A 27,759-nucleotide genomic window follows, 5' to 3' on the forward strand; every position below is an offset into this window, starting at 1 on the left:
GGTGCATTTCTGAATGACTGTTTACCCTGCTCAAAGATGTCTCTCATCGCAGGTTCTTGAAAGTGTAAATTTAATTTAGGTGGAATTCATAGTACTGGGAAAAATGAATTGTGCAGCCAAACAAGGTTTTAATCTCTGCCCCAAAAAGTCAACTCATGCAATAAGCATAGGGTGCTCCCCTCTGAGTCAAGGGCTAGGCTACTAAACTGTAATGACTTTTTCTTTATGTATGACTGCAGGGAACTTGCCAGTCGTGCAGAGCTGGGGGACCAAACCTCTGGGCTTGCCTGCAGGTAAAAAGAGCCTGCTATCTGTGTGTACTGTATAAAGGGGCTTCTCATTTTTTATTTATACTGTTTCTTAGTACAATGCAGTACTTACTTTCAGGCTGACTTATCGCCTTTGGATATGAAATTAGGTCTGAGATCATAGTATCTGGTAAACAAAGAAAGAAGCATTAGAAGAAAGGAAGCCAGTAAAAGTGTCCATCAGCTTTCAATTATATCCCAGAAAAATAGAAGCCAATGATCAAACTCTAATACTGTTTGCCTCACATCTAGGCCTATTTTGTTCACACCTCACAAATGACTTCCTCCTGGAGCCCCAATGGGAATCAACACTGAAGAATGCTACTAGCTACCATCTGTTTTTAAGCACCTGGTGATTGAATGGATCCTTCTGCTTGCAGCTTTTAGGGAGATTTAAAGTCTATGGAGCCAGAGAACTTTAGTGATGTTGTTGAAAGGAGGGGAACAAGGCAGAAGGGAATGAAAAAGAGCTGGCTTAAATATGATCAGAGCTGGAATAGACTCCGGATGTCATCTGATCTGGAACGTAGGCCAAATTCAGCCCTTATGTAAGCAGATGCGCTGCAACTGACTTTAAAACAAACAAAACTAAAACATTCTATGCAGTGACATCATCATTGACTGGTGGAGCTTCACCCATTTACACCAGCTCTGATCTTGGTCCCTGTCACTTAAAATGATCAATGCTAGGAGCTGTAGAGTAGTGTTTCTCAGTGGGTCACTTCCCCTGGGGGCAAATATCAAAAGGCAATCGGGGCAGGTGGGATGCAAGGCATTGGATATGTTATTGCCATCTAAAGCAAGGAAAATCTTGCTTTCCCCACTCTCCCCACACTCTTACTGTTCAAGGTCAAGTATTCTCTGCCAAACCTCTCAAAACACACACACACAAATTACATAGGCTTTTCATTGTTATCATGGATACATTTACTATAAAAGCAAGAGTAAAAAAAAAAAAAAAGTAAGGAAGTCATGAAAACGTTTGAGTTGAAGTAAGGGCTTGCTTACCTGACAAGGTTGAGAAGTACTGCTCCAGAGAAAGTTGTAAGATTCTCACTGTGCAGCGGTACATCACATCTGTGTGTACCTGTCATACCGATTGTCGATCAGTTGTACTATCAAAAATTATTCCTGGGTAACAAATGCACATGGCATTTTTAAAACACAGGGGAAGTCACAGATCTTGAAGAGCTTATGATGCTTGTCAGTTTCATTCTGTTGCTTTTTCTTGGGAAGTTCTATGCATAGGGGCTGTAGGGGCAGCAGTACTAGGAGGAGCAGAGATAATCTTCTTTTCCATCCATGAACACCCTGAGCAGCAGGCAAGGGTTGCCCTGTATTGCCTGGCAATATCCACTTCCATTATGATACTTATGGTTAGTTTGCATCATGGTAGTTCCTAGGCCCTGTTGTGCTGAGCACTGTGTAATCAGAGTAAAAGATAGTCCCTGCCCCGAAGAGCTCTTAGTAGGAGCAGTGGAACAAAGCTGAAAAAGATTTTGTCAGATTTTACACTGTTGTTCAGGAAGCTGCAGCATGTCCGGAAGTATCAGACTGATAGATCTTATACCTGTAACTTTGCAGGGGCAAGTTATTCTTTTTAGATACATTTCTAATCCTTTCCAAAACATACTTGTAACAGAAGAAAGAAGACAAGGCGTTTGAATGAGGGGACTGATGGGGAAAGACCAAGCAGTGGAAAGAGAAGAGGTGACAGAATGGACATGGACCAACTCTCATCTTAGTATCTGGATTTCATCAGACAAGCAATGTATTTTTACAACAGGTTTTCAAATGATCCATCTTTAGATCTATGGACACAGTGTGATCAGAAAAACTAACGTCTGTGATTTGGATTGGAGGTTTCATAGAGTCATGTGAGCAAGGGTGGGCATAGTTTTTTGTTTTTTTTTCAAGAAGTGCCAAGTCTTTTGTAATGCTGTGACTCAGGTTACGACGCATGCTCATGGAGTGCAGAGGGTCAGCGCACATGCAGCTGCTGGCTAGGATGGGGGTCACAAACCCCTTTTTTCATTCTTTTGTGGGTTTATCTTGCCACATCCAAACTGTTCTCCCACTATCTCCTCTCTCTCTAGGTTGCTTGTCCTTATGTTGGGTGTGGGGAATCCTTTGCGGATCATAGCACCCTTCACGCACAGGTGAGCTGTTCTCTATAACCCTCTCTCTCTCTTGTCAGGACAGACAGAGTTGGATTTCCAAATAAATTAAATTCTGATCCACAAAGCATGGGCGCTTACTGATTATAGCCATTCCCGGCCACCTTTCGAGCCCAGACAACATTTATATAATGACTATGGTCCGTAGGTTCCAAACTCTCTGGCGATTGAGTTACAGTTTGCGGTTCTCAGTATTCTCACTATTTTGGTTTTTAGGCCAAAAAACACAACCTGACAGTGAACCTGACAACATTCCGGGTGTGGTGTTATGCCTGTGAAAAGGAGGTATTCTTGGACCAGAGACTGGCAGCACATGCTCCATCCCTGTCATCAAAGTTCAGTGAACAGGTGGGTCTTTCACCCCATAAGTCAGGAGGATACTGTTGAATGGGATGGAACGCTTAGCAGGGTTTTTCTTTTTTTTTGTTAGATGACTAGTTTAGGACTCCCCACTATTGGACATGCCATTGTTGCAATGAGAGCTCTCAAACCTGAAGGAAGATGCCTCCCATCAAGATAATCTTGCGTTTATTTATCAACTTTCATCCAGGGGGATTCCTAATGTGCTTTAAAAACTGTGTCCCTCTCTATATAATCGGTCTGTCTTTGGCCGCTTCTGAAGGGTGGCCACGTCTGGGGTGAACGGCAGCAGCATTAACTGCCAAACTAGAAATGTACCCTCTGCAGTCACTATTGACTGTCCCTTGGGCCTCTTGTGGTACATCTTGACTTCACTAAGGATGCTCCTTGGACAGCCTTACTGAGGTAATGCCATCAGGAAAGGTAAAGAGGTTAGTGCAGCAGCATATTGCCAGTGCCTTTGATACTGGGGGACCTTCTTAGTGGCTGGGTGAATAAATGGGTACAGATTGTGTTTCTCTGCAGATCAGACCTGCCACTGATGCTTATTTCTCTGCCTTTAATCTAGGAGTCTCCATTGCCTGCTCACCCCCTGAAGGCAGTTCCAATTGCAGTGGCTGATGAAGGGGAATCGGAATCAGAGGAGGATGATCTGAAACCAAGAGGTAATGCCACACTGAATTATGGGATCAGTTATAACTGCACCTCTGGACTCTAAGGCTTACATTGTGAGGTTCCTGGAGAGTCTTTGTGATTTCAGTAGGACTGGGATGCTGAGCTCGTTTGCGAGGGACGTGCTGGATTCCCTTTCATCTTGTGCAGAATGTAGAAAAGTGGTGCTTCTGAAAAGGAAGGGGTGCTGGAAAGTGACCTTCCTTTCTTGTCTAACATCTCTTGCATTTTCTCCAGGCCTTACTGGAATGAAAAACCTTGGGAACTCCTGCTACATGAATGCAGCGCTTCAGGCCCTCTCAAACTGGTAGGTGACAGGACCGTTCTGTGGTGATGCTCCCTTGAATACTCCCTAAAAATAAAGAAGTGCCTGTTCCAATCCGAGACCTCCTTCATGAACACTGTGTGTGGAAATCAGCTGAGGTGCAGAGTAGGGAGGGAGAAGGGGAAAAAAACAGGCTCATGGTGTTTAATGCATAAAAAGCTGCAGAGCAGGAAACTGAGCAAACCAACGGGACACGTACCATTGGGCTGGCGGTGGAAGTACAGGCCTTTAGTTTCCATTGTGATCTTTAAAATAGAGTAAATATAAAATATTTTATAGGTGCATATGCATGCATTTTCCCTCCCAACTTCTTTTTAATGTTCTCCCTAATGAGGTGGCCTTGAAAACCTCAACCCAAAATAGTTCTCACCATCTGGTCTTGGCAATAAACTCTAGCATCTCTCAGGGGAGGGATCCCAATCATTCAGACCAACGGGAGTGATTTGTGAAGAATCAGAGGGCAGCATTTGCAGCACCATCTCTTTCCCCTTTTTCTAAATGTTAAATTTAAAAAGCAACCTTAGGACATGTCCTCTCTTTCTGTGTGTCTTTAAACGTACGCATAGAAGAAATTCCCCTTCACTTACCTCTCCTATCTTTCCTTCTTTAGCCCACCTCTCACACAGTTTTTTCTGGAGTGTGGCGGGCTGGTACGTACGGACAAGAAGCCCGCATTGTGCAAAAGTTACCAGAAACTGGTCTCTGAGGTTTGGCACAAGAAGCGGTGAGTAATCCCTCCCCAGTCCAAACGGGAAGGCGTATAGCGGTTCATACTTCAGTTACGAACACAGTAAAAATAATGAGAGGTGTGATGCAGTCTCTGAATTCAAGCTTTAGGACTAGCCCTAGAAGATGTGGGGTGTGTTGCTGTGAGCGCCTGATGTCGTACTCCCATTCTTCCACCCTGCAGTTAGTGATCAGACAGCCATCTTTTGAGGAACAGGGTCTAGAAACCTCTGAAAATTCATTACATTGAGATCAAAACAGTGAATCAAAGCGTGCATGGTAATGTGAAGTGCTTTAAACAGAGACCTTAAGAAGGGCTTTTCTTCTCACTGATTTGCTGAAAAGAGGGCGGGGATATTTGGCTGCTGCTGTGCAAGTGCAGCATTTGGTGGTGTTGCTTTTGATTTACACAGAAAAAGAAACTCGCATCTGATACTGATATTTACCAATCAGCCTGGAAGGTGTTTTTGATTGTCAGTTGCTGGCTGTTGACTCAGTATGAGAACTAGGAACCCTGGGCGAGACCCTCAGCTGGTGTAAATTGGTGTAGCACCACTGAAATAATTTGGTTTATAGCAGCCGAGGATCTGATTCCCTAACTGCAAATGTAAGTAGTTGCAAGAATCAGATCGGGTATCTAAATTGTGTCCTATGTTTTGTGTTAATTGTTATCATAGTACAAGACAGACAAGGTGGGTGAGTATCTTTTGTTGGATCAGTTTTGTTGGTGGAAGAGACAAGCTTTCAAGCTTCACAGAGCTCTTCTTCAGGTCTGGGAAAGGTAACCAGAGTGTCAGCTGTCCTAGCAACAGAAATTGGTCCAGTAAAAGATATTTGCTCACCCACCTTGTCTCTCTCTTATCCTGGGATCAACACAGCTGCAACAAGAGTGCAGACAGAGTATGAGTAAGTTGTGGGTTTGGAATGGATTAAAACTATTTGGAATAAGCGGTGGAGCATGGCAGTAATTTTGAGCAGTGTAATGTAATTTTAATATAACGTAACTCCTGTGAGTTCTGACTGTTTGAGGTGGGCACTGCTCTTTGTCTGTGAAATCAAAATAAATAAGTAGACGAGACCATTCTGGCAATGGAAATGACGGACAGCACCATCACTTGACATTTTAAAAAGTGACACAGCATTGGTGAATGTACAGTAGGGATCAGTCTGTCACTAGTAGGGAAAAGAGATTAAAATACTTGGTAGATAGATACCTGCATCATCTCAAATCTTATGATTTCTAGTTAACAGATACGTTCAGGCTTTGTAGCAACATAACTCTTCTTTTTCCCCTTTCCTTTAAACTGACTACCGCTTTTTATTTTGTGCATACTACACAGTTCAGCTCTCGACTCGATATGTGAATTAATGGTCTTTTTTCTTAAACAGCCCAAGCTATGTGGTTCCCAGCAGCTTGTCTCATGGAATTAAACTGGTCAACCCCATGTTCCGGGGCTATGCACAGCAGGTGGGCCATCCAACAAAAACACTAGCCTTTCTAGACGTATGCCTAGGTTGTTCCACATCATGTGATTCTTACTTCTGTAGTGGAGCCCGCTTCATGAAGTACCTCATGTAAGAGTAAATGGCCCATATTAACTGGTTGGGTGCTGGGATTGTCCCATTGTTTTGCCTCTGTATTAGAGAATGGCTAGAGCACTTGACTGGGACACAGGAGATCTAGGTTCTATTTCTGGTGGGACTTTGGGCAAGGCTCGGCACATCTCTGTACCTCAGTTTCCCTGTCTGTAAAATGGGGATAATGATACTGACCTCCTTTGCCAAGCACTTTGAGATCTGATGAAAAATGCCCTCTAAGACCTATGTGGTATTATTGTTACTTATATTAGAGGGGAGTCTGGTTACACCTGCACTAAAAGCTTACAAATACCAACTTTTATTACATGCACATCCTTCTCGGCACCCAATTTAAATGAGTCCTTTAAAAAGATCATGTCTTCTGGGGTGGGGGGGAAAGAGTACTTCACTGTACAAAGAATTAAAGAAAAAAAATTCACTTATTCTTTAGAATGAAATTTCACCTTCAGTGTGTAGTTGGTTAGAAAGTGTACAGCGAGAAGGGACATCCGACAATAGCGTATTTAAGCCATGGCACTGGTAGCAAGTGAAAACCGAGATGACGATGATAAAAATATCAGTTGCTGAAATAGAGAGACCAGAGCTGCTATATTTGCCCTTGATGCAAAGCCATTGGATAGGAATTCCAGCTATAAAGAGTTAAAACTGAAGAGCTGATGATGATTTATTATATTTTAAACCAAATCTTCCATAATGTCACAAGTCTTCAAAATGTCACTACCCAGAGCTGTCCCTTATCAGCGATCTCCACTATCTGAGGGGCCACGTAGGGGGGCCTTCACACTGGCTGATCTGTCTTTGATTTCTAGTTCTAATCCCTGGCAGTAAAGGATTTTAATACTATGTTTGCTGTAAGGGATGGGGTTATCATGTGAAGACATCAATGGAGCATGAAGATTGTTTTTGTAGCATAGACTGTACTGTTCTTTGCAGCCCACTGTCTTGATTGTCTTTCTCCTGGTTTCCCACGTTCTTTCAGTGCTGACATCCCAGTAAACAAGATAACTGTCCAAGTTCTATAGCAGTAGCCCAGTTTGACCATCCTGAGACCTTCCTAAGCTCCTGAGAAAAAGCAGAAATTGAAACAGTTAGCTGCAAATTGGGACTGTAATCCCCAGGCATTAGAGTAGTCAGTGGAATGGGCAGGATCCCTCTGTCCATCTGCTGAATACCACCAACTCCATGTGTTCTCTGAGTGGGACTCCTTGTATTCCCCGAGGGGCTAACTTTTGTGGGCTTTACAGTGGAAACTGGAGTAGCTGTGTTTTGTCCCTAGATGGGCAGTATATAATGTGGGATTGCTCCTGGTTTTCAGGACACCCAAGAGTTTCTGCGATGCCTGATGGACCAGCTTCATGAAGAGCTAAAGGAACCAATTGTTGCTGAGGCAAGAGACTCTGACTCCAGTGACACGGATGACAAGCGGGAAGGTGACCGTAGCCCCTCAGAGGATGAGTTCCTCTCTTGTGATTCAAGCAGCGACAGGGGTGATATCGATGGGCAAGGCAGAACAGGGGGCATGAGCAGCTCCCTAGCCGAGGCAGAGTTGCTGATCCAGGATGAGGCCGGGAGAGGGATCTCTGAGAAAGAGAGGCTGAAAGACAGGAAATTCTCCTACAGCCACCGACGGAGCAACTCGGAACAAGTTGATGAGGATGCAGATGTTGATACCACCCTGAGTCCAATTGATGGCAGAGCTTCTCCTGAAACCCTACCTCCTCCCTGCCCTGCCAGCCCATGTAGGACACCAGGTACTAATATAGCGTCCCTATCACACCATACAAGAACCAGTGCCATATTCATGTGTTGGGGCATGCTAATGGGGAGGGGGAAGTCAGACAGATAAGTTGTGTAGACATTCCCATTCCTGATTTCAGAATGTCTTTGCTTCTAAGACAGTGATCTGCTTCCTCCAGCTTGCTTCATTTCTACCATAGCAATCCATAGGTAAATCAGCAGAGAACTACTTCAGTGTGCCCAGATACAGTGGTGATGAACATAGTTTACATGCTGGATAGGCTACTAGTTTGAGCTGCCTCTGCCAAATGTGACCATTAAAAAACAAAACAAAAAACCTTCTGTTGAGGGAAAGGTGGGTTTTATAATGCCAGACTAGCACTTTAAAGAAGTGAACTGCTGTACGTGCTAATGATAAACCAAATATTAATAACACAAGACATACAGGGGGTTGAGAAGGGGGTTGGATTAGATGACCTGCTGAGGTCCCTTCCAACCCTGATATTCTATGAAACCAAACGACACAGTAACACCTAACAAAGAACAGAGCACAGTCTGAAGGAGCTCCTGGACCTGCACATCTTTTAAAAATTACTTCAGGAAAAATGTGGAATAAGCATGTAAAGCTCTCATTATCCTACAAACTTACCCTGGGAATAGTTGGTTCCGAGAGGGGTAAAGGAAAGGAGGTAAAAAGGGGTGTGTGGAAGAGTGGACTCCCAGCCAGCGTCCCACCTCATGGCTAGGTGTGTGGAGTAGCAGCTCTTTCTCTTGCACGCCCTGCCAGCTGTCGCTCCTGTCCCTTGGTGGTCTGTCTCTTCTCATGACTCAGCCTTCTGGCCAGGTTACATTTAGTCATGTGCCTTCTGGGGTAACAGAAAATCGAACAAATAGTCCAATGTCCTTACAAAAGGCCTTTGGACCCAGTTCTGGGGCTAACGGTCCAGCTCTCAATCGTTCTTGTCCCCTTCTGAAGGGCCTCATGTCACCTTCCCCAGTGGCTGGTAGGGGAACCCAGGCCTTCCCATGACACTGGATTCTATACCCAGCAGCCAAGGTTTGCTCCATCAGACTCCTTGCTGCTGTCTCTCTGGATTTCTTCCTCCTGTAGCCTGTTCAGCTGGCCTCTCCTGCAGTCTCTCTGGGGTCACCTGTCTGTCAGGGCTGGGACTTGCAGGGCTCCCCCTGGATTTCCCCAACAAAATCCCGCTAAAGGTACAAAATGTAAATCCATTTCTGCCCTCTTCAGGCTTGACCTTTCCATCCCTCTCTGCTCCTCATCCTAGCATCTCCCAGGGCTCTCTCCATGGAAATCCAAATCCCGCCCTATCGTAGCTCCAGAGCCTTCTCCATCCCCAGTGCTGTTGTGTGTAATTCCTGGCCTCCTGCTAGACTTCTCTACTCAGGAGAGGACACCAAGGCCAACTCTCCCCCTAGGCTTCCTCCTCGACCCTCCCAGTCTCTCTGCTCTCTAGTCCCAGAGAGTGACTACAGAGCTTCTCTCTGCAGCAGACTGTTTATAAAAGCCACCCAGTTCCTCTGGCAGCTGGGACTCATCTTTAATTGGGCATGGCCCAACCTCCAGGTGCGACCAGGTGGGTTGATTGGCCCCAAGGCCCAGATTAACCCTTTCCTTACCTGTGTGGGGCACACACCCCTTCACAGGGAAATAGAGGTATTTGTTAGTGCTGGGCAATGAACATGTAAAAAATATTTTTAAGCCATGGAGAGATGCCATGTGATTCTGCAGAACAGCTGGCATTTAAAGGCTGTGCTCCAGATGTGACTATTCCTTGTCTTGACCCAAAGATGATGACCCAGCCTACAGCCCTGTGGGCTCCAGAGACAGGAACACTGGCATATGTTTGTGGGGTGGTTTTGTTTTCTAAGAAACCCAGAGGATTAAACCTCAGCTCTAGGCCTGGACATTGGGAGCATTTGTCAATATCCAGTTTATGAGAACAAACTTCTTGATTAGGAACGGACCTAGAGGTGACTTGCATCTTTTTGTTCTGTCTGACAGCATTTGCCATCTCTCTTGTGGTATCCAATTGAATCCCTCAGGTATCCAGTCCTCAGAGTAGTGGGGCTGGGCTGGGAACTAGATTCCCTGAACATGAAAGACTTCGTTGTGCTAAGATTCAGAGACCAGTATTCTACTGGGGCTGATTTGTGACAGGCTGGGCTGGTACATTTGGTGTTTCACTGGTGGTCTCTCTCCCCACACAGAGCCGGACAACGACGCCTATGTGCGCTGCTCCTCGCGCCCTTGCAGCCCGGTTCACCAGGAGATGCACTCCAAACTGTCTAGCAGCCCCCCTCGCTCCAGTCCTGTGCGCCTGGGACCCTCCTATGTGCTGAAAAAAGGTAGCATAGACAGGAAGCTCCTGCAGCCAGGAGGCTGAGGGGGTGTGGAGGCAAAGGGCCACATCTGCGGGAGGAAGCAGGAGAAGCGGGAGGTACACAAGCCATCATCACCCCATGACTGATCGTCCTTCAATCTGTTGATGTCTACTAAACCAGTGTTAGGAAACGAATGATATTGAGTCTCAGCATGGCTGGGCGTTTAGGGCAGAGCGATGCCTGGCTGTCCAAATACAGCCTGAAATCACTTAGAAAGGGTCGTCATTGGCCTTATCTTCTCGGTATCATAATGCTAACTTACTAATCACTGTAAGGAACTTCTGGGCTTCCCTGCATTGAGGGGAGAGTCCAGAATTGGCCTTCAGTCTTACACTTCATAGCATATGTGGGCAAGAGACTGTAGGGCAGCCTTATGGTTAAAGGCCTCCTGACTGTTAAAGGGATGTTGCCATATTTCGTAGGCTCCCCGCAGGATTGAAGTTAAAAGCATTAGTCTTGTGTGGGAGTGTTGCGAGGTTACAAATTGGGTCCCGGTTGCCTGCTGCTTCATCTCAAAGAAATCACAAAACCAAACCCACTCTCCTTCCACAGCCCATAAACACAACAGCTTGTGCTCCCATCCCGGTCCTGCAGCCATTCAATAACAGCATTATTTCCCGAGCTGTGCTGACCTCAGCCAGGAGGGGGTGGGGTGGGCACGCAGACGTTCTAGCCTGATAAAAAGCACTCTGTGTAAGTGGGGGTTTTGTTGTTAAACAAAACAACCACGCTCTGCCAGCCGCCACATTCTGTGATGCAAGCCGCAGTGTGAAATGCATGGGGGGAAAACTGGGTGATGACTAGAAGGAAAAAGACAAAATACCCTGGGGGGAAAACAATCGGTAAGAGATGAAGAGAGCGTTACAGAGATTAAAACCATCAAGAACGCTATGTGACCCCATTGTGTCCTTCTGAACCAGTTTTGGAGGAGGATGGGGACAAAGATTGTACCGCTAACAGCATTCGGGTGCATTGCATTGGTGCAGATTGTTAGACCCGGCTTCCTGCTGTCACCTGAAACAAGGATGTTCTTAACATAAGCTTAAGTTCAGAACCACTGAAAGAGTCCTGCAGTCTATGTTGAAGCATGTACAAACACACTTGTCTTGTGCTGTACTCTGGGTGAGACGTACCCCTGGCTTGATTGCAGGACTCTGCTGAAGCTATGTAAGAGAGCTTGAAGGTGATGGGGGGGTATGTGTGTCTTTTCAGCCCAGGTGCTGGCTTCCGGGAAGAAGAAGAAAGAGCTTCGTTATCGCAGCGTTATTTCTGACATCTTTGATGGCTCCATTCTCAGCCTGGTGCAATGCCTCACCTGCGACAGAGTGCGTCTCCTTACTGCCATTAATCAAGTAATAAAACAGCAGGGCCTGTTTGCTTCAACAAACCTCTCCTTGGGAAACAGAGCTGTTCCCAAATATTCTGGGATGCTAGGGTCCTACTAAAATGATCGCTTGTGTGTGAAGTCTACCAGACCTAGGAATATTCTGTGTCATTGTTTATGTGCCATACAGAATCTTGATCCTGTGTAGCTCAGTTAGCTTAGCCATTATGCATGTCCTACCATGGAGCTGGTCACAGCAAAGGGGGAATAAGGTGGAGGAGCCAACGAAATAGAGGGAGCTGGACAGGGCTTGGGGGGGCACTCTATGGAGAACTTGGCGCTCTGGCTGTAGGGAACACTAAGTGGTTAGGAAGGGGAGTGATCACACTTCTGTCACCCTGTTTGTGAGTGAGGAATAATCCTAGTGTAGACAAGACAAAACCATTTCAGCGCTGCTTCAGAGAGTGGGGCTGGGGCTGGGCCAGACACTTCTTTTTGATGGTGCTGAAAATGGCCTACTACTGTCAGCAACACTTCAGTTTCCTAGTGTAGATGGGCCCAAGTGATGCTAAAAGTTCCGGGCTGAGTATCTGCTCCTTTGCGTACACTAGAAGCCCAGATTTTTTTGCGTGTCCTCAGGTATCCACGACAGTGGAGACGTTCCAGGATCTGTCGCTGCCGATCCCTGGGAAGGAGGACTTAGCCAAGCTGCACTCCGCCATTTACCAAAATGTGCCCGCTAAGACGGGGGCCTGCGGGGACAATTACACCTCGCAAGGCTGGATTGCCTTCATCATGGAGTACATCAGGAGGTGTGTTTCCCTTGCGTCCCCTTATGCAGTTTCTCGCCCTCCTTGGCTTTGCACTTGTCAGTTACTAGAAGGCAGTTACCCTTAAATGTAACAAGCTGATTGGTTCTTTACCGAAGGGAAATGGAGGAAAGAGAGACAAATATTGGACATACTTGCATAAAAAAATCTCTGTAAAGAATTAAGATCCATAGCCAGGGACCTGTATCTGTAAGATCCATAGCCAGGAACAGCTGTGCCAACCTCCTTCCTCGTTTAGTCCAACAAAACATATTTTCAATTGTGTTTAAAAAATAAACCGTGTTCAGTAGTAATGGGCTGACTGTAAAACATCTGTGACTTGAAGGTGCAGGACATTGCAAGTCCTCACTGGTAAATTTCCTTCCAGGTGAGTTGGTTCCTTCAGCCATTTAATAATGTTCCTTTGTGGCTGCACTCTTTCCGGTGGAAGTCTCTGTCCGGGACCTGTCAGTGCCTTTCTTTACTTAACACTCTACAAGAGCGAAGGGTTAAGTCATAGATACTAAGGTCAGAAGGGACGATTATGATCATCTAGTCTGACCTCCTGCACAACGCAGGCCACAGAATTTCACCCACCCACTCCTGCGAAAAACCTCTCACCTATGTCTGAGCTATTGAAGTCCTCTACTCACCCACCACCTTGGCCCTTCTTGGCATGGGAGGTACCAGTAGCAACTCCAGTTCTGAGAAACAAACAGCACTTTCCCATAATGCTGTGGGATGCTGTTACTGTGTTCCTGAGCTGACCTTCCAGGCTCGATTCACATAAAGCAGCACGCCACCGGGGAATTTTAGAAGCCAAAGTGCATAGATCACCAGTACCATTCACATTTCTTTCTTGCATGACCCCTCCCTTCCACAGGTTTGTGGTGTCCTGTATCCCCAGCTGGTTTTGGGGTCCTGTGGTCACACTGGAGGACTGTCTTGCTGCCTTTTTTGCTGCCGATGAGTTGAAAGGTGAGGTTGGGGAGGGCTGGCGTATATTGTCTTCTCTGACCACCCCCAAGGGAAGCTATCGATAACCGTTCCAGATGCATTTCTGGAACAAATCCAAGCTTCTGGCTGGGAAGTGCACTCCTTGTTTCAGCTTCCCTTGGGGGCAGGAATGAGCGTTCACCATCTGCTCAGGCAGGGTTTGCAGTTTGGAACCAGGGTGTGGTGGGCTCAGCAAAGAGCAGACATGATTGTCGTTCTCTTGTGTGTGCAGTGAGAGTCCGTAGCCCAATGTTCGTGCTACACAAGGACCGTCCTGGGCAGGAGGAACAAGTTGGGGTTGCCAGGCTCAAAGGTTGCCAGGCTTGGGGGTGGGGTTGAGCCACTCATTTCCTACATTGCTTGCGGGGTATTGTGTTTTCTAGTAAATCGTCTGGTTGATTGAATTTGTAACATTTGCCCTGGCTCCTCCTTCTGTTGTACTCAGGGAGGATAAACGGGCCTTTGGATACTACGCCAGACAGTGAGATGGAGCCAGTCCATGTACTGGCTGCAGCACCAGGGAGATCAAAGCAGGGACTGCGCTGTATGCTGGCGCTTTTGGACCCAGTCTGGGTCACATTCATCCTTCCTGCAGGGAGTGCCACTGAACCTGGGCTGGGGACTCCTTAGATGTTTCCCAGGGTCCTGGTCCCAACAGGTTGTTCCCTGGGGGCGCTGCAAGTGGGGGATGAGTTCTACAGGGCAGAAGTGTTCCAAGGAGACTCTCCCACAACTCTGCATGCCCAGCTGAGGTGTCCAGGTAACCTCAGTCCGATCCTTACGCCTAGGAGTGCTAGACTTGCATTTTGTGTTCGTGTAGGAGGTTCCTCACCAGGAGCCCTCACGGAGGGGGCAGAAGGAGGCTGTGTAGTTCTCTCTGCAGAACAGTCTCCTGTGTCATTAGCCTGGGATGGAGAGCAGAGGGACTGAACACATTTTGGCCCTGTCTTAAAATGGGGAGTGGAAAGGAGGGTTTTGAGCATGTTTCCTCCCATCCCTGCTTTACCTGGGGAGAAGAGGCTGCTCCAGCCACACACTAACCACTGGTGGGAGGGCTAAGCGGATTCCCTTCCACCTCGGCAGACACCGCCGCGTTGCGTGCGTGGTGGCTGGCTGCCGTCTGTGCCATGTCTGTGTTGAGCTGGGGGTGGCAAAGAGAGTCCCGGCTAGGTCTGCTTTACCTCTACTAGGCAGGCACTTTACCCGGCTTCCGCACATGGGATGAGAGTTTTTCTCATGGGGGCTGCAGCCCCATGGCTCCTGCTGTCAGTAACGTTGCAATGCCTTTCTTTTCCCTCTCCAGGGGACAACATGTACAGCTGTGAACGGTGTAAAAAGTAAGTTTGTGTCCTCTATGTTGTGCTCTTTCCGCTAACCTCTCTCTGCCCAAACTGACTGTCCTCTCCTGCCCCTGGCCGATTGTCCCCTCTGCTACTGGCCTGCTAAACTGGGAGTTGTTGAGTTCTAGGTTTGAAAGTGACCTTGAAAGCCCTGGTTCAGGGCCACTGGAGACCCTGGTGCTAGTGGGAGGAAAAGTGGTGGCTGTGGTAAGGGAAGGGAGTGAATTAGGGGCACTTAGGGGTTACTGAAGAGAATTGTAGGAGAATGGAGAGGTGAGGCCAGTGGCCTATGCTCTGATACATGGTGGGAGGCTGCTCTCATTCCAGCTTTGCCATGGAGTTCAAAGGATTTGGGCCCAAAACGTGACCTGCCCAGTTAGCCTCGGGTCCCCATTCTTAGTTCTCATGGGGGACTTGTCCCTTTCTCTCTCAGACTGCGGAATGGCGTGAAATACTGCAAAGTTCTCCGGTTACCTGAGGTGAGTAGAGGCGGCTTGTTTTCCCCGTCTCCTTTCGTTGCCACTGTTAGTTGCGGGGTGGGAAGGGAAGAGTTGCTGAACCAAGAATTGAAAATAGCATTTTTTTGTTTTGCCTTAAGCAAAGTCCTATTTTATTAGCAGACCAGAAAGGGCCCAGTGACCTTCAATTGATGGGCCATCAACACCTTTGCCGGGTTATAGTGACCACAGCATGAGGAAATTCATGTAAAGATCCGGGGGTCGAGAGAGGAAACTGTATTTGATTTGGGTATCCATGGAAACATGCTTTTGTGCCCTCTCCCTCTGGTGCCCTAGATCCTGTGCATCCACTTGAAACGGTTCCGACACGAGGTCATGTATTCCTTCAAAATCAACAGCCACGTCTCCTTCCCACTGGAAGGACTGGACCTTCACCCCTTCCTGGCCAAGGAATGTGTTTCCCAGATCACCACCTACGACCTCTTGTCTGTCATCTGCCATCAGGGCACAGCAGGCAGTAAGTCCTCCTTTCCTGGCGTGTCTGTCCCTGAAATGCATGGGAACGAGATGGGTCTGATCCGTGTGTCTGGGAGTAGCCTGGAGCTCTGAGCGCTGTATCCTGCTGCTGGTCTTTGGGCAGGGACAGGGTGTTAGGGTTTCACCGTGACCCTCCTCCCCAGGTGCTGCATGCAACTTGCCAAGCCTGTTTTGTAGTGGAGTTGGCTTTGATGCTGTCCAAGCTGCATGTTCCTACAAGGGTTTCCCAGTGAGACTTCAGGATCCTCTTTTTTAAACCTCAGATTTCTTGTTGTCCCAGCCTGGTCCCAATGTCTGCAGTCTCCTCCTCCTTCCCTGTTGCCTACGAAGTAGCCCTGTCCAGGGCAGCCTAGAGCCCCATGCGGGTGCATGCAGCAATATGCAGTAGAAGGCTCACTCCTGCACTGCTAGGCTTCCTCAGGCTCTACCTGTTTCCGGCTGGAGTGGCGGATTGCTCAACATTCACAGATCTCCTGTGCCATCATGACAACCCTCCCACTGTGCTGGTTCAGACCCGTTTCCCAGCGAGGCCCCTGGAAGCGTTTTCTCTCATTCAGCAAAGGGAAACCTGTCCAGGAGGGTAGAACTGAATACATGGAAATGGGTGCTGCGCCTGCAGCCCCCTTCCAAGCTGACACAGCGCCAGAATCCATCCCTCCTGGCAGGCCTGCCATACTAAAATCTCTGCAACACACGGCTTTTCCCTTCATCTTCGCTCGGTCGCTGACATCATTCCAGGCCTGATTCTTCTTTCTGTACTGAGTCCCAGTGCTGTTACATTCCCTCTGTTACAGGTGGGCACTACATCGCGTACTGCCAGAACGTGATCAATGGCCAGTGGTATGAGTTTGACGATCAGTATGTCACTGAGGTCCATGAGACAGTGGTACAGAACGCAGAGGCCTATGTCCTGTTCTACAGGTGAGTGGGTACCCTGGCTGGAGTTGTCTGTCAGTGCTGTTAACATATAAAGGGGTCAGATGCCGGGGATTGCTTCACTTTCTCTCCCCTTTCCTCCTCAAGGAAGAGCAGCGAGGAGGCTGTGCGGGAGAGACAGAAGGTAGTGTCCCTTACCACCATGAAGGAACCCACCTTGCTCCAGTTCTATATCTCTCGAGAGTGGCTCAACAAATTCAACACCTTTGCGGAGCCTGGTCCCATTACTAACCACACGTTCCTGTGTGCACACGGAGGTGAGGGGAAGCGGCCAGGCATTCTGCATTGGGAATAGTAGCATTCACTCAGCAGTGGGAAGTTTCCAGCTGCACCTTTTGCTGGCCCACACATTGACACATCCGGATAAAAGCCCCAGCTCCGTTCCCAGTATAACATGTACTGCAGTCGAATCTGCCTCATTGGCAGAGACTTCAGCACGCTCAGGAACGTGACAGTTAGATCATTGTCCCGCTGATCAAGGGCCTGGAGGGATATGCTGTGCTGGGAGACCATCGCTTTCACTTCATCATTTGTTTTCAAACAAGTATTTAGAAAGCTAATAGGGTGAAGGAGGTGAACTCTTGAGCAATGGGGCAGCTTCCGAAGGGAAGGGAAGGGTAAATGCAGCTGCGGGAGTGTAACAGGTTACTGGTTCTTTACCTGCACCTACTGCCACTTACTACTGCATTAGCAGCAAGGCTGGTGTTCAGTGTGTGTTTTGGGAGGGGTGGGGTGGGCTGATACCAGGAACCTTTATAGACTGGTAAAAGCTCACTCTGTCCTTCTCCCTGGGAGCATTTATAACCCTCTAGTCAAACCAAGAACTCTCCAAAAGCCAGTGTGCAGGAGTGGGGCCTGGCCTGAAGGCTTCAGCTGCCTTAGATCAATAATTGAGCTTTCCCCACTGAGAAAGCCCTGCCCCCTCCCCATCGCCTCCTTCCTTTCTTTGCCCCACTCCTCACCCACTAGCGAGAGGAGTGATACCTACCATCAATTTTTGGTCTTCCTCCATTGTTGGGGAACACACTGCTCCTTACTTAGTACCCAATTTAACTACCCCTCGTTCTGATTTGCAGGGATCCCGCCCAATAAATACCATTACATTGATGACCTGGTGGTGATTCTGCCGCAGACTGTGTGGGAGTATCTGTATAACAGGTGAGGAAAGCTGGCGTACTCCTCATTCCACAGTGCCTTGGAACAACTGAAGCTTTGTTGTGATTGAGAACAACGTAGACTTGCCAGGCCACATCCATAAGGTGTGGGATCCTGCCTTTGGCATTGGCCAGACATGGTGCTTTCCTCTAATACACCTAAGCAATTGTATATGCTGTTGCAATGCTGTTATAAGGTGGTGAGACTATTTCCTGATCTCCAGGGTGATTCTTATGCCCTCAGTCCTGAGGGGGGATTTCCCTTTGGAGAGATGGAGCCTGGTAGTGTGTAATGTGAGAGCCCTTAATCTAGACAGCAAATGAGCTGTATTCTCCATTATCCCAGCAATCACAAAGGTGGGACCATTCTGATCTACACCATGGAGGGCGGAGGCAAAGGTGTTCATTAAAATAACCAGGCCTAGTCACCTCTGGATACGGAGAGTAGTGTAAGAATCCACCCTATTTACTTGCAGGGCTCAGGGCAGTTAACCTCTTCCTTGCCAACCCAGTTCTCAGTTCCTCTTTCCTTCTCATCCTGGGCTCAGGTTCGGGGGCGGCCCTGCTGTGAACCATCTGTATGTGTGCTCGGTCTGCCAGGTGGAGATCGAAGCCCTGGCCAAACGCAGGAGGATTGAGATTGACACCTTCATTAAGGTGCGTGTGGAAAAGAGCTAGAGAAGGGAACCAAGGGCTGGGGTCAGAAGTGGAGACCCCACCACAGATGAGTGGGAGAGATCTCACCCCTCTGCCTCTCAGAACAAGATCTGCACCATGGCATGGAGATTTAACTCTGGGTTCCCTGTTGCACATGCATCAGCTGGGGCGAGGGTGATGCTTTGCATGGGGGCCTGAGGTTTGAGAGCAATCTAAGGACTTCCACATGCTTAGCAAGTGGGAGCAGGTGGATTGCTGTGGTGGTGCAATGGGGTGTGTGGTTACAGCTGAGTAATCCTGAAGAGTGGTGAAGTTTTTCCAACCTATACGGGAAAGCCCTCTCGTAAACCTCAGCAGTGACGGAATATTTCCCTTCTCCTGTTCCTTGGCCTCCAGCTGAACAAGGCATTCCAGGCAGAGGAGTCTCCAAGTGTCATCTACTGTATCAGCATGCAATGGTTCCGTGAGTGGGAGTCTTTCGTCAAGGGGAAGGACAATGGTAAGGAGCCTGAGGCCTCCGGAACCTGTTAGAGGTGGGGTGTACTGTGTACCTAAGCTTGCTTGTTTGTGTGTGTGTCTTCTGTAGGCAGCGTACCTACTTAGCCTATAAATGAACCAACCAAACCTAGGCTAGCAAAGAAGGGGGAACGGCCTCTTCCCCCCAGCCACATTCAAGCTATTTCCCAGAGAGTCAACAAAAGAGCAATTTTACAGGAAAAGAAACTTCAAGGTTGGGGAGTGGGTTGAATCTCAATGAAAATCCAGCCATCGAGATGGTAAGGACAGGACAGGGCATATCGAAATCCCATTTAAGTACAACATGCCACATTATTCAAGTGCTTGTGCCTGGTTTCTTAGGGTGGCAAAGTCGAGAGGAAAACAGAGAGGGTATGTCTACACTGCAGTGGGAGCCAAGGTTAGTACAACTTGAGGTAGCAGATCCTGGGGGTTTTAACATGGGGCTTGAGCGTCCACGCTCCTTTATAACCCCAGGTTAGGAATTGTTGAATCCTGGGTCCCAACCTGGGGCTTCACTGCCTACACTGCACGACATGGGCCCAAGTCCAACCACTCCTATCCTAGACTTCCTAGTGCCCTCCCAAAATGTGGCCACTCGAGCCCTTTGTTTGTGGTACAGTGCGGGAAAACTTCACAGTCCGGAGGATGAAGAAAGTCTGTGTGAGACTGTGGAATATTTTTGGAAGACTCCTAGAGCATGAGTCCAGTAGGGTTGCTTCTACACTGCAAAGCAACAGGGCTTGAACCCTAGGTCCTGGCTTGACTCAAGCTCAGACCCTCCACCTCTGTTGGGTCCTGGGAACCTGGGTCTGAGCCCTGGGTTAGTGCAATTTGTGTGTAGAAGGAAGGGGGTGAGGTTTGAGCATGAGTTTGAACCTTGGGGCTTACATGGCAGTGTAGACCTACCCAGTGAGGATCTGGCTTCCTGAAGCTCTTTAAGACTCTTCTTAAAGGTTGGAGTTGCATACTGTCACTTGCTGTGAGGGCTAGTGCGATCTTTTGGAGGAATCCAGACTTGAATCTCTCTTTTTGGGGTTAGTAGGGAACACAGCTTGTCTGGGGGAATCCTGTGTTACTCCACAGTTCTAGAATACAGTTCTGCATTTATGATGCTTTTCACCTGAGGCTCAGAAGTGGGCAAGTTACAATCCCCTTTTGATACACAGGGAAATTGAAGCACAGGGAGGATGAGAATTGTCCAAGGCAACACTGGAGTCAGTGGTAGAGTAGCAGCAGTTCTGACTCCCAGTCCCCGGTTTTGACCATGCTGCCCAAATTCTCACACTACAGTGGCCTCCTTTAGTCCTCAGAGAGCAAGATGGATCAGTGCCACCTCTTAATCAGCCTGGGGCTCACTGCAAGATGACGTCAAGTGCTGCCTCCCATCCAGGAGTCGACTGTGTTAACTCTGATGCACTGCCTGCCTGGGAGAGCAGGGGTGAGATAGGCCTCAGGAAGGGAACCTGGAAGTCTTGGCCATGGGTTGCGTTTGGCACTGCCATACATCAGATCTCCCTCCATGAACAGCCTGTTACAACACGTGGGGCCATTTCAGTCTATGTGAGGTAGCTACACTCCACGAGCCCTTCGTCTGTTTTCTCCTGTGGTGAAAGGGCATGTCTCTGTTTTGGGAGGATCTGGAGTGTACCAGCGCAGACCGACCTAGCCCCATGGAGCTGGGGCTTGCCTCTCGTTTCCGACTGCCTTGAGGTCTCCTTGCTTTTCAGAAGTCCAGGCTCCTGCTGCTGAATGAGATGTTGCCTGGGCTGGTGCCAGAATGTTACTGGTCTTTGAGGTTCGGTGTCTCCTAGCTTGTTCTGTGACTAGTGCCTTCCGCAGCAGACAGCTGAGGAGAAGCTTTGTTTCAGTGCTGTGTATTGGTTGTCAGTGCCCTGCTTTTTAGATCTCTGGAGCTCTCAGATAATCGCTGTCCTGGACGCCAGCTACTGCAAAGCATCTTTGCATTTGATTTCCATCATACACAACCAAAGCTCTTTGCTATTCTGTTTAGTGTGATCGTTGGGGCAAAATCCTCTTCTTGCTCCTCCCCCAGCCCCAGCTGGGCTTCCAACTGCTCAGACTAGCAGTGGAGGGGGAGAAGCAGGAATCTGGCTCCCTGATCTACATCCTTTCTTACAGAGCCTCCCGGACCAATTGACAACAGCAGAATTGCACTCACAAAAGGAGGTGGACACGTGCAGGTGAAGCAGGGTAAGGCTCATGCTTGTGTGTGTGTGTTGCTGTCCCTTTGGGGGACTGGTCCTGTGGGGAAGGGGCTTGGAAACTTCCTTTTTCCATTTGTCATTGATTGTCACTCTGCCTGTGCTCAACACAAAGCCTGACGGTTGGCTGATCTCCTTGTGCTGACTCCCAGATCTGCCATTCCCTGTCTATTTGGGCTTGCCTCTGCCATCTCCTTCTGTATCTCCCACTGGCTTTTCGGACTCCCTCTTTCCTCTCATTCTCTCTGTCCCCCTAGCCGCCTCCACCATCCTCCCTCGTATCCAGGCTTGCAGCTTCTGTCTCATCTTCCTCATCACTTTCCATTCCCAGCTTCCCTGCCATGGTCCAGGTTCTTGCAAAATCCACGAGCTTTTCTCCATCTCAGGTGCTAGAAGCTTTGTTCACACCTTGATCATCTCGTGCCTCCACCCTTGCCGCTGCCTCTGTCTGCACGTCTTGTCTGGCTCCCTAGTATGTAAAACACATCGCAGCTGAAATCCTCTTCCTCTCTTGCTACCATGGCTGTGTCACCTGCCCCACTGATTCCCTGCACAGACTCCCCTCGTCTTCTGCATCACCTCCAAGTTTAGACTTCCTCCACATCTGTGAGCCAGCTTCCATCCCTGCTCTCACTCCCGGGGCCTACGTACCTTTACTCAATGCCCTTTTCAGATCCCTGCCTCATCTCCTGGTCTCCTTCCATGCTGACCATGTGCTTAGAACTCCCTTCCTTTCCTAGCTGGCCAAACCTCACTCACTTAATTAACTTCTTCTGACTGCTCTTTTCCTCAAGTACAGCTTAAAGTCAGTCTGCACTGAGGGTGGGACCTTCCTCCTGTGCATCAAAGGGGCCTGAATGGGTCTGACTGTGTGTCGTTTCAGACTGATTGCTCATTGAAGTAGGGACCTACCCATTAGCACTGTGCAGACGGACAATGCTCGATCCATAACATGATCACTGGTCTGAAAGACAGTCAAAAAGCTCCTGAGGAAGAAATTGTAGCCTGATAAACTTGAAAACCTGCTTAGAGTGCATGGTCCCACTGTCCAGGAAAGCCTAGAGCTGCTGGGGTCAGTGGGTATTTGGTTACCATGTGCTGTGCCCCTTCAGGCCGTCCCTTCCTGGTTGCACATGAGAAAGATGGGCTGATAACGTGGTCCTCTTTGGTGAAGGACATAGATTCAGTGTGAGCCCTGTCACACGTGGGCAGTGCTTTAAGGTGAAGTGGTGAGGTGTGCCCTGCATTGCTTTTCAATTCCTCATGGGAAACAAGAAACGTGGCAACTGCCTGGAGCCATGAAGGGTGTCACCTTCTGTGTCAGGTGAGCTGCTGATGGCCACTGCTCTGGGACGAGGAGGAGGAGATCATGTTGGCTACAAGACACAGAGGTTTATAGCTCCCTCCGTCCATAGTGAACCTTACAGTGAGCGTTCCTTGCCGGGCACTGCCCAGCCATTCGGACAACTGGCCTTCACCCTAGCTTAGTGTATTTGCAAGTACAACTCCTCTCTCACTGAAGGAGGTTTTTAAAGTCACATTTTCACCTGCCTCACTGTTCCTCGCTATCTGAGCAAGGGGAGAGATTCCCTTCCTCGCATAGCTCCCAGCTGCAACACTGTTCCCCACCCCAGCACGGCTTGCTCAGGCTTGAGCAGTAAACGGAGACCCAGTTGCATTTCGTTGTTGCTGCTGCTGTGCTTTTCAGGAGCTGATTATGGGCAGATTTCTGAGGAGACGTGGATTTACTTGAACACGCTGTATGGAGGAGGGCCGGAGATCCCTGTCCGCCAGAACGTCGCACAGGTGCAGGAACTGGAGAGCCTGCACGGGGAACAGAAGATAGAGGCCGAGACACGGGCTGTGTGAGCCGCGCTGCACCAAGCCGTAGAGGTATGCGATTGCAGCCCTGTGTGTCTGGAAAAGCGGGGGATCGTTGGACTGAAGAACAAGGGACATAGTCCACCTCAGAGAACTAGAGAGGAGATTTTCCTTCTGGGGGTGGAGGTGCCCCCAGGGGCATAAGCTTGCTCCATTGTCCTTGTATAACAATGTAAAACCTCATGCAGACTCTAGGCTTGGCTATAAGGATGCGGCTGGTCAGAAGAAACATACCATAACCCAGCTCCTGCACACCCTCCGTGCATAAGGCTGTGGTGGGGAGACTGTCTCCAAACAAAACTTCCGTGGAAAGAAGTTTGGCCTGAACCTCCCGCTGCTTTGGCTGCTCTCAAGAGTAACCCAAGTCTGCCTTCGGTGAGTTGAATCTCTGCTCCTTTGCAGGTGGCGCTTGGCCCTAACTTCGCTCCTCCGGAGCAGTTCTGAGCACTTTTTTTGGAAGTCAAATGTATAAAGAAGAGACATTGTTTTGTTCACAGTGAGTAACGTTGCGCCTAGAGAAACCCGAGCTTGTTTGAAGCTGGTTAAAGCCACAAGGGCTTGTAGCCTTTGTTTTGTTCTGCTGGTGCACAAGTGACAAGCGTCCTCCACGATTTGCTCTTGTTCTAGTTCTTGCAGCCCCAATTACAGCAGAGAGACCATTTCTCGTCCACTGTCAGCCATGTGTTTGTGACCCCATGCTGCCTGCATCTGCGTTCAGCGGTTCTGCGTGTTCTTGGTGAAGAAGGTGGGAAGTCGAGTAGCAGCTCCACACTGGCTTCCCACTGTGCTATTTCCATTTGTGCTAGTTCCCGGTAGCCTTGTAGCTGTGGACAAGTACCAGGCATGCAGGGCTCTGTTACGAGTTGCTTAAAATCAAAGGTGTTAACCAGTCAGACTCCATTCGAGTGGTGGAGGCTGGACAGAGGTCAGTTCTGCAGCAAGCGCCAAGGGTCTTGGTTTGGCCTAGATTATGTTCCCCTGCCTCTGTTTCATAGCTACAGAATGTAACATCTCCATATTCTGCTCTCCAAACACTGCTGCCCGGCCCAGCCCTGCACCCATGGGCCTGAGGAGAGGGGAAGGGCCTATTAGGAGTGAGGGAGAACCTCTAAGCCAAGCCATTCACTTGCAAGAAGCCTGGTGTTAACCCACCTGTGCCAAAATGTCCGTCTTTTGACTTACACTAAATCTTTTCCAGTCCCACTGGGGAAGGCGCCTGGCTGAACAGTCCCCAGCTGTGTGGGTGACCTCACTGAACCAAGCTGCCTGCAAACGAGCATCCAGACTCCCACATGCAATGCAGTGCTGAGCTTGCTCTAGCTTTCTAGGGCAGATCTTGTTTGGTATGTACAGTGGCTCATTTAATGAATGGGAATACCTTGCACCCCAACCTCCTGCTGCTAATTCAGCCGCCAAGCAATGGGGTGGGATGGAGGGGCAGGGGGCGGGATGAACGGAGAATGGCAAGCACCATTTTTCATGTCTAAGCTGCTTTTCAAAATGACTGATCTGGATTTAGCAGTTGGCCCCACTGTAAATCAGTCAGGTGGCTGCAAAATCCAGCATGGCTCTGGGAAGGGCTCTGCAAGCCCTTGAGTGAGACACACCGAGTGTAGGGCAGAACGAGGCTGGCGTGGCTTATCTGGCCAGCTCGAGTGTGCCTGGACCAGCCTCGCAGGGTGTCTCGGAGGAGAGCCACGCTGCATGGTCACAGTGGCGCTGGTGGTGGGAACAGAATGAATTCACCTCATCAGCCCAGGTCCAGCGTCTGACTGTGGCCTTGGGAAGCCCAAACACTCCTAGCATAAAAGATGAACAAAGGTGGAAGGGGGCTGCTGTTTGTCTCACTGCAGGGAAGTGAAACTAGGTGGGGGGAGGGAGTTCCCGAAAGGGGGCCTTCACAGGTTTTTAGACCAAATGTTTGCTGCAAACAGCAAGTTCTTGTTTAAAAATATTTTTTCCTGTAACTGGTTTAATGTGTTTCTTTTACTGTCTTGGTTACCTGGATCCTTGTCTATACCCAGCCAGGCAGCAGAGGGGGTCAGAGAACGAGCCATTGTTGGATGTCTCAGTGTTTTAAGCTGTTTTTTGTTAGCTGCTGCAGCCAGCATTGAATCTATTGTGGAGCCTCTAGGGCTGCATGTTGTATCTTGTGTCTGTGTTGTCTAAAGGATGCTGTACAGATTGTAATTACACTCCCGTGCTCAAGTATTACACTTTGTGCTGAGGCTGTGTTACAATAAATACACGTGCATTCAACAAGTTGCATGACTGCTGCCTATGCGTGCATGAGGCCTGTCTAAGTTGTACACAGCTGATGGTGGTGGTGAGAGTCCAGGTTTCCTGCTGCCAAGGGTCCCTGCCTTGACAAACGCTTCTAAACACCAGCTGGCTTTAGCAGTGTGATCCACTGAATTGTGATGGCACTTGGATTCTGTCATCTACCAGAATGCTCTTTAGTGGTACTTATTCAAGCAAGGGCACTTGTGTCTTTCAGACTAACTTGGAACTGCTTCTCAGAAAGGCTCTGTGTATTAATGATCTCTCTTTCATGCACCAGTGCACTAAAATAGATCAGGAACACATTCTCAGCTACTGGCTTCTTTCTTGGACAGTCTCATTAGCTGGATCTCTGCTGTCCTATTGGCAGGACAGTGCGTTCCCTGTTCATAATTGCTAAGGGAGTGCTTGCAGAAACTAGCACTGCCCGGTGAGTTGATTCCCATTTTGGAGCTAGGGATACAGCTTGGGTGGCTGACCTACCATTGTGAAGTGCTTAGAGAGCTATGGCTGAGAAGCAGAATATAAGTGCACCGTGCTCTAAAACACTCCCAGCAGTGCGGGTATAAAGTGAGAGAGAGTGGTCCCAGGACTGCACAGCAGGCCAAGTATTACTCCTTCCAGCCTTTAGACTGAGCACAGAGGGTTCTGTAGAAATGGATCATCTTTTGGAGAAATGCTGTTAACTCTCATTCTGCCCATGTGCTACACCCAGTACAGAGTGGAGCTTTGTCTCCTTGAGCACTACAAAATTCATGTTTAAATTTAAACTCGTAATCCTACAGAACTGCGGAGGGTATTTTCTGGAGTAAAGAGGTGGCGACTGACCCATTGGAGCTGGTGGTATACAGGCTGAGGCTGAAAACACTGTACAGCTGCCTTGCCACTGTGAAACGTTTGTTTTCAGTTGTGCTCTGCTTGGTATGGCCGCACAGTATTAGAAACAGTTCCAAACAAACTCCAGACTGCTCCTTAGAGGAAGGCTTAAACTAAGAGCCTTCTAGTGCTGGAAAGATCATTACATGAGACTGTACAGAGTAAACTGTAAGTGTCCCAGCAGCAGCATTCTGGAAGCCTGCAGACATTGCTTTACTACTGATAGAAGGGAGCATTTCACAGCCTGAAATATTTAGGAGGAAAATGCTTCTGCAGTTGAAGTAGGCACAAAACTGTAGCTACTTGAAACAAACTGTACAGTACTGGCCAATCCTGGGCTGTAAATGTGACACACAGATAAATACCCTAGGAGTTAATCTTGGCAGATATGAATGTGAATTGCACGCCAGTAATGCCAAATAGTCTCATCCTATAGAGAACGGGGCTGTATCTTCTGAGTTAGATTCTTCTTGGCTGGGCTCACACAGTGCTACAGAGGAGAGGGAGTGCAAGGGTGGCTTTATCATCTTTGTGCTCTTTCAATTGAGCTTGTTTCCTGGCATCAATTAGAGGAGCCTAAAATTGCACTAAATTTCACCAGCTGCCAGTGGCTCCAAGAATTGATAATGGCAGCTGGGGATCTAGCACCATGAAGAGAAGGCTGGAGCCCGTCCCTCCTGCAGATGGTAGCTATAGGGGTTGCATAATTACCGCTCTTTGTGACTGGAGAGCTCTACCCTGGGATAATCCTCCTTCCCACCTCTGTGTTGGCGGCACGGTGCGGCACAGCCGCCTGGATCTAGTCTACATAAGCATTGTGGTACCACCAGCCTGTGTCTGCTCGTCTTAGCGGTAAACTTGAATGGCTCAAATATGTTGTTTTCACTTTAGAGTAGCACTAATCAAAAGTAAAACTGCTGAACTTGCTTGAGCCAGAAGTGTCCTAATAACTGGATCTAGTGTGTAGTTGGTAAGGAAAAAACACAGCTTTTTGTCTTCCAACTCTCACCCACCCTTCCAAAACTCATAACCAGAAAATGAACTTTGTTCTGTAGTTGCTAACATTACTAGACAGTTTGTGACCTTCTAAAAGATGTAATCAGGATGTATTTCCCTTTCTTGTGATTAGATTGTTTCTAGACAAACATCTCCATTGTTGCGTGAACAAAACCCTTACACTTCCTACTTACAACAAAACTCAAAGCTACATTGTGCAGCCATCCTTGACTTTAGACCTGGTGTGTGATCAAAGTTCTGATACTCTTGTAGCAGATATCTGAAAAATTATTGGGCCAAAGCCGTCACTGCTACCAGTAGCAGAGCTGGCTTGGGAGCTGTTCTTCAGCGTGACACGGTTTGTCCATTTGATCCAAACCACCTCTGACTTTCCTCATGGCCAGTTCCCCCTTTTGTTAGACAGTCTTCCCCGTTTTTTCCTGCTATCCAATTCAGTGCAGCCTGCA

The 27,759-nt window shown here is 48.4% G+C and overlaps 1 protein-coding gene across 10 annotated transcripts in view; it reads left to right on the forward strand.

Annotated features, from left to right (window-relative positions):
- The window catches only part of USP20 (ubiquitin specific peptidase 20), a 37,479-nt gene extending 12,077 nt beyond the window's left edge, over nucleotides 1-25,402 (forward strand). For 7 of the 10 annotated variants that reach the window (XM_084650122.1, XM_084650127.1, XM_084650123.1 and 4 more), the window contains 22 exons: nucleotides 240-293; nucleotides 2,405-2,467; nucleotides 2,702-2,833; nucleotides 3,414-3,510; nucleotides 3,755-3,824; nucleotides 4,453-4,566; nucleotides 5,958-6,036; nucleotides 7,483-7,918; nucleotides 10,134-10,271; nucleotides 11,520-11,659; nucleotides 12,271-12,443; nucleotides 13,324-13,418; nucleotides 14,740-14,773; nucleotides 15,210-15,255; nucleotides 15,571-15,751; nucleotides 16,566-16,692; nucleotides 16,795-16,964; nucleotides 17,784-17,865; nucleotides 18,410-18,518; nucleotides 18,915-19,017; nucleotides 21,177-21,248; nucleotides 22,968-25,402. In XM_084650122.1, the coding sequence (XP_084506248.1) occupies nucleotides 240-293; nucleotides 2,405-2,467; nucleotides 2,702-2,833; nucleotides 3,414-3,510; nucleotides 3,755-3,824; nucleotides 4,453-4,566; nucleotides 5,958-6,036; nucleotides 7,483-7,918; nucleotides 10,134-10,271; nucleotides 11,520-11,659; nucleotides 12,271-12,443; nucleotides 13,324-13,418; nucleotides 14,740-14,773; nucleotides 15,210-15,255; nucleotides 15,571-15,751; nucleotides 16,566-16,692; nucleotides 16,795-16,964; nucleotides 17,784-17,865; nucleotides 18,410-18,518; nucleotides 18,915-19,017; nucleotides 21,177-21,248; nucleotides 22,968-23,128 (2,676 nt within the window). In that variant the 3' untranslated portion in view covers nucleotides 23,129-25,402. The remainder of the gene's footprint in view (nucleotides 1-239; nucleotides 294-2,404; nucleotides 2,468-2,701; nucleotides 2,834-3,413; nucleotides 3,511-3,754; nucleotides 3,825-4,452; nucleotides 4,567-5,957; nucleotides 6,037-7,482; nucleotides 7,919-10,133; nucleotides 10,272-11,519; nucleotides 11,660-12,270; nucleotides 12,444-13,323; nucleotides 13,419-14,739; nucleotides 14,774-15,209; nucleotides 15,256-15,570; nucleotides 15,752-16,565; nucleotides 16,693-16,794; nucleotides 16,965-17,783; nucleotides 17,866-18,409; nucleotides 18,519-18,914; nucleotides 19,018-21,176; nucleotides 21,249-22,967) is intronic. The other 3 variants (XM_084650128.1, XM_084650129.1, XM_084650121.1) reach the window with 3 other exon arrangements.
- Nucleotides 25,403-27,759: the final 2,357 nt, after the last annotated feature.

Source organism: Lepidochelys olivacea, assembly GCF_965140295.1.
Source record: "Lepidochelys olivacea isolate rLepOli2 genome assembly, chromosome: 16".
NCBI lineage: Eukaryota > Metazoa > Chordata > Testudines > Cheloniidae > Lepidochelys > Lepidochelys olivacea.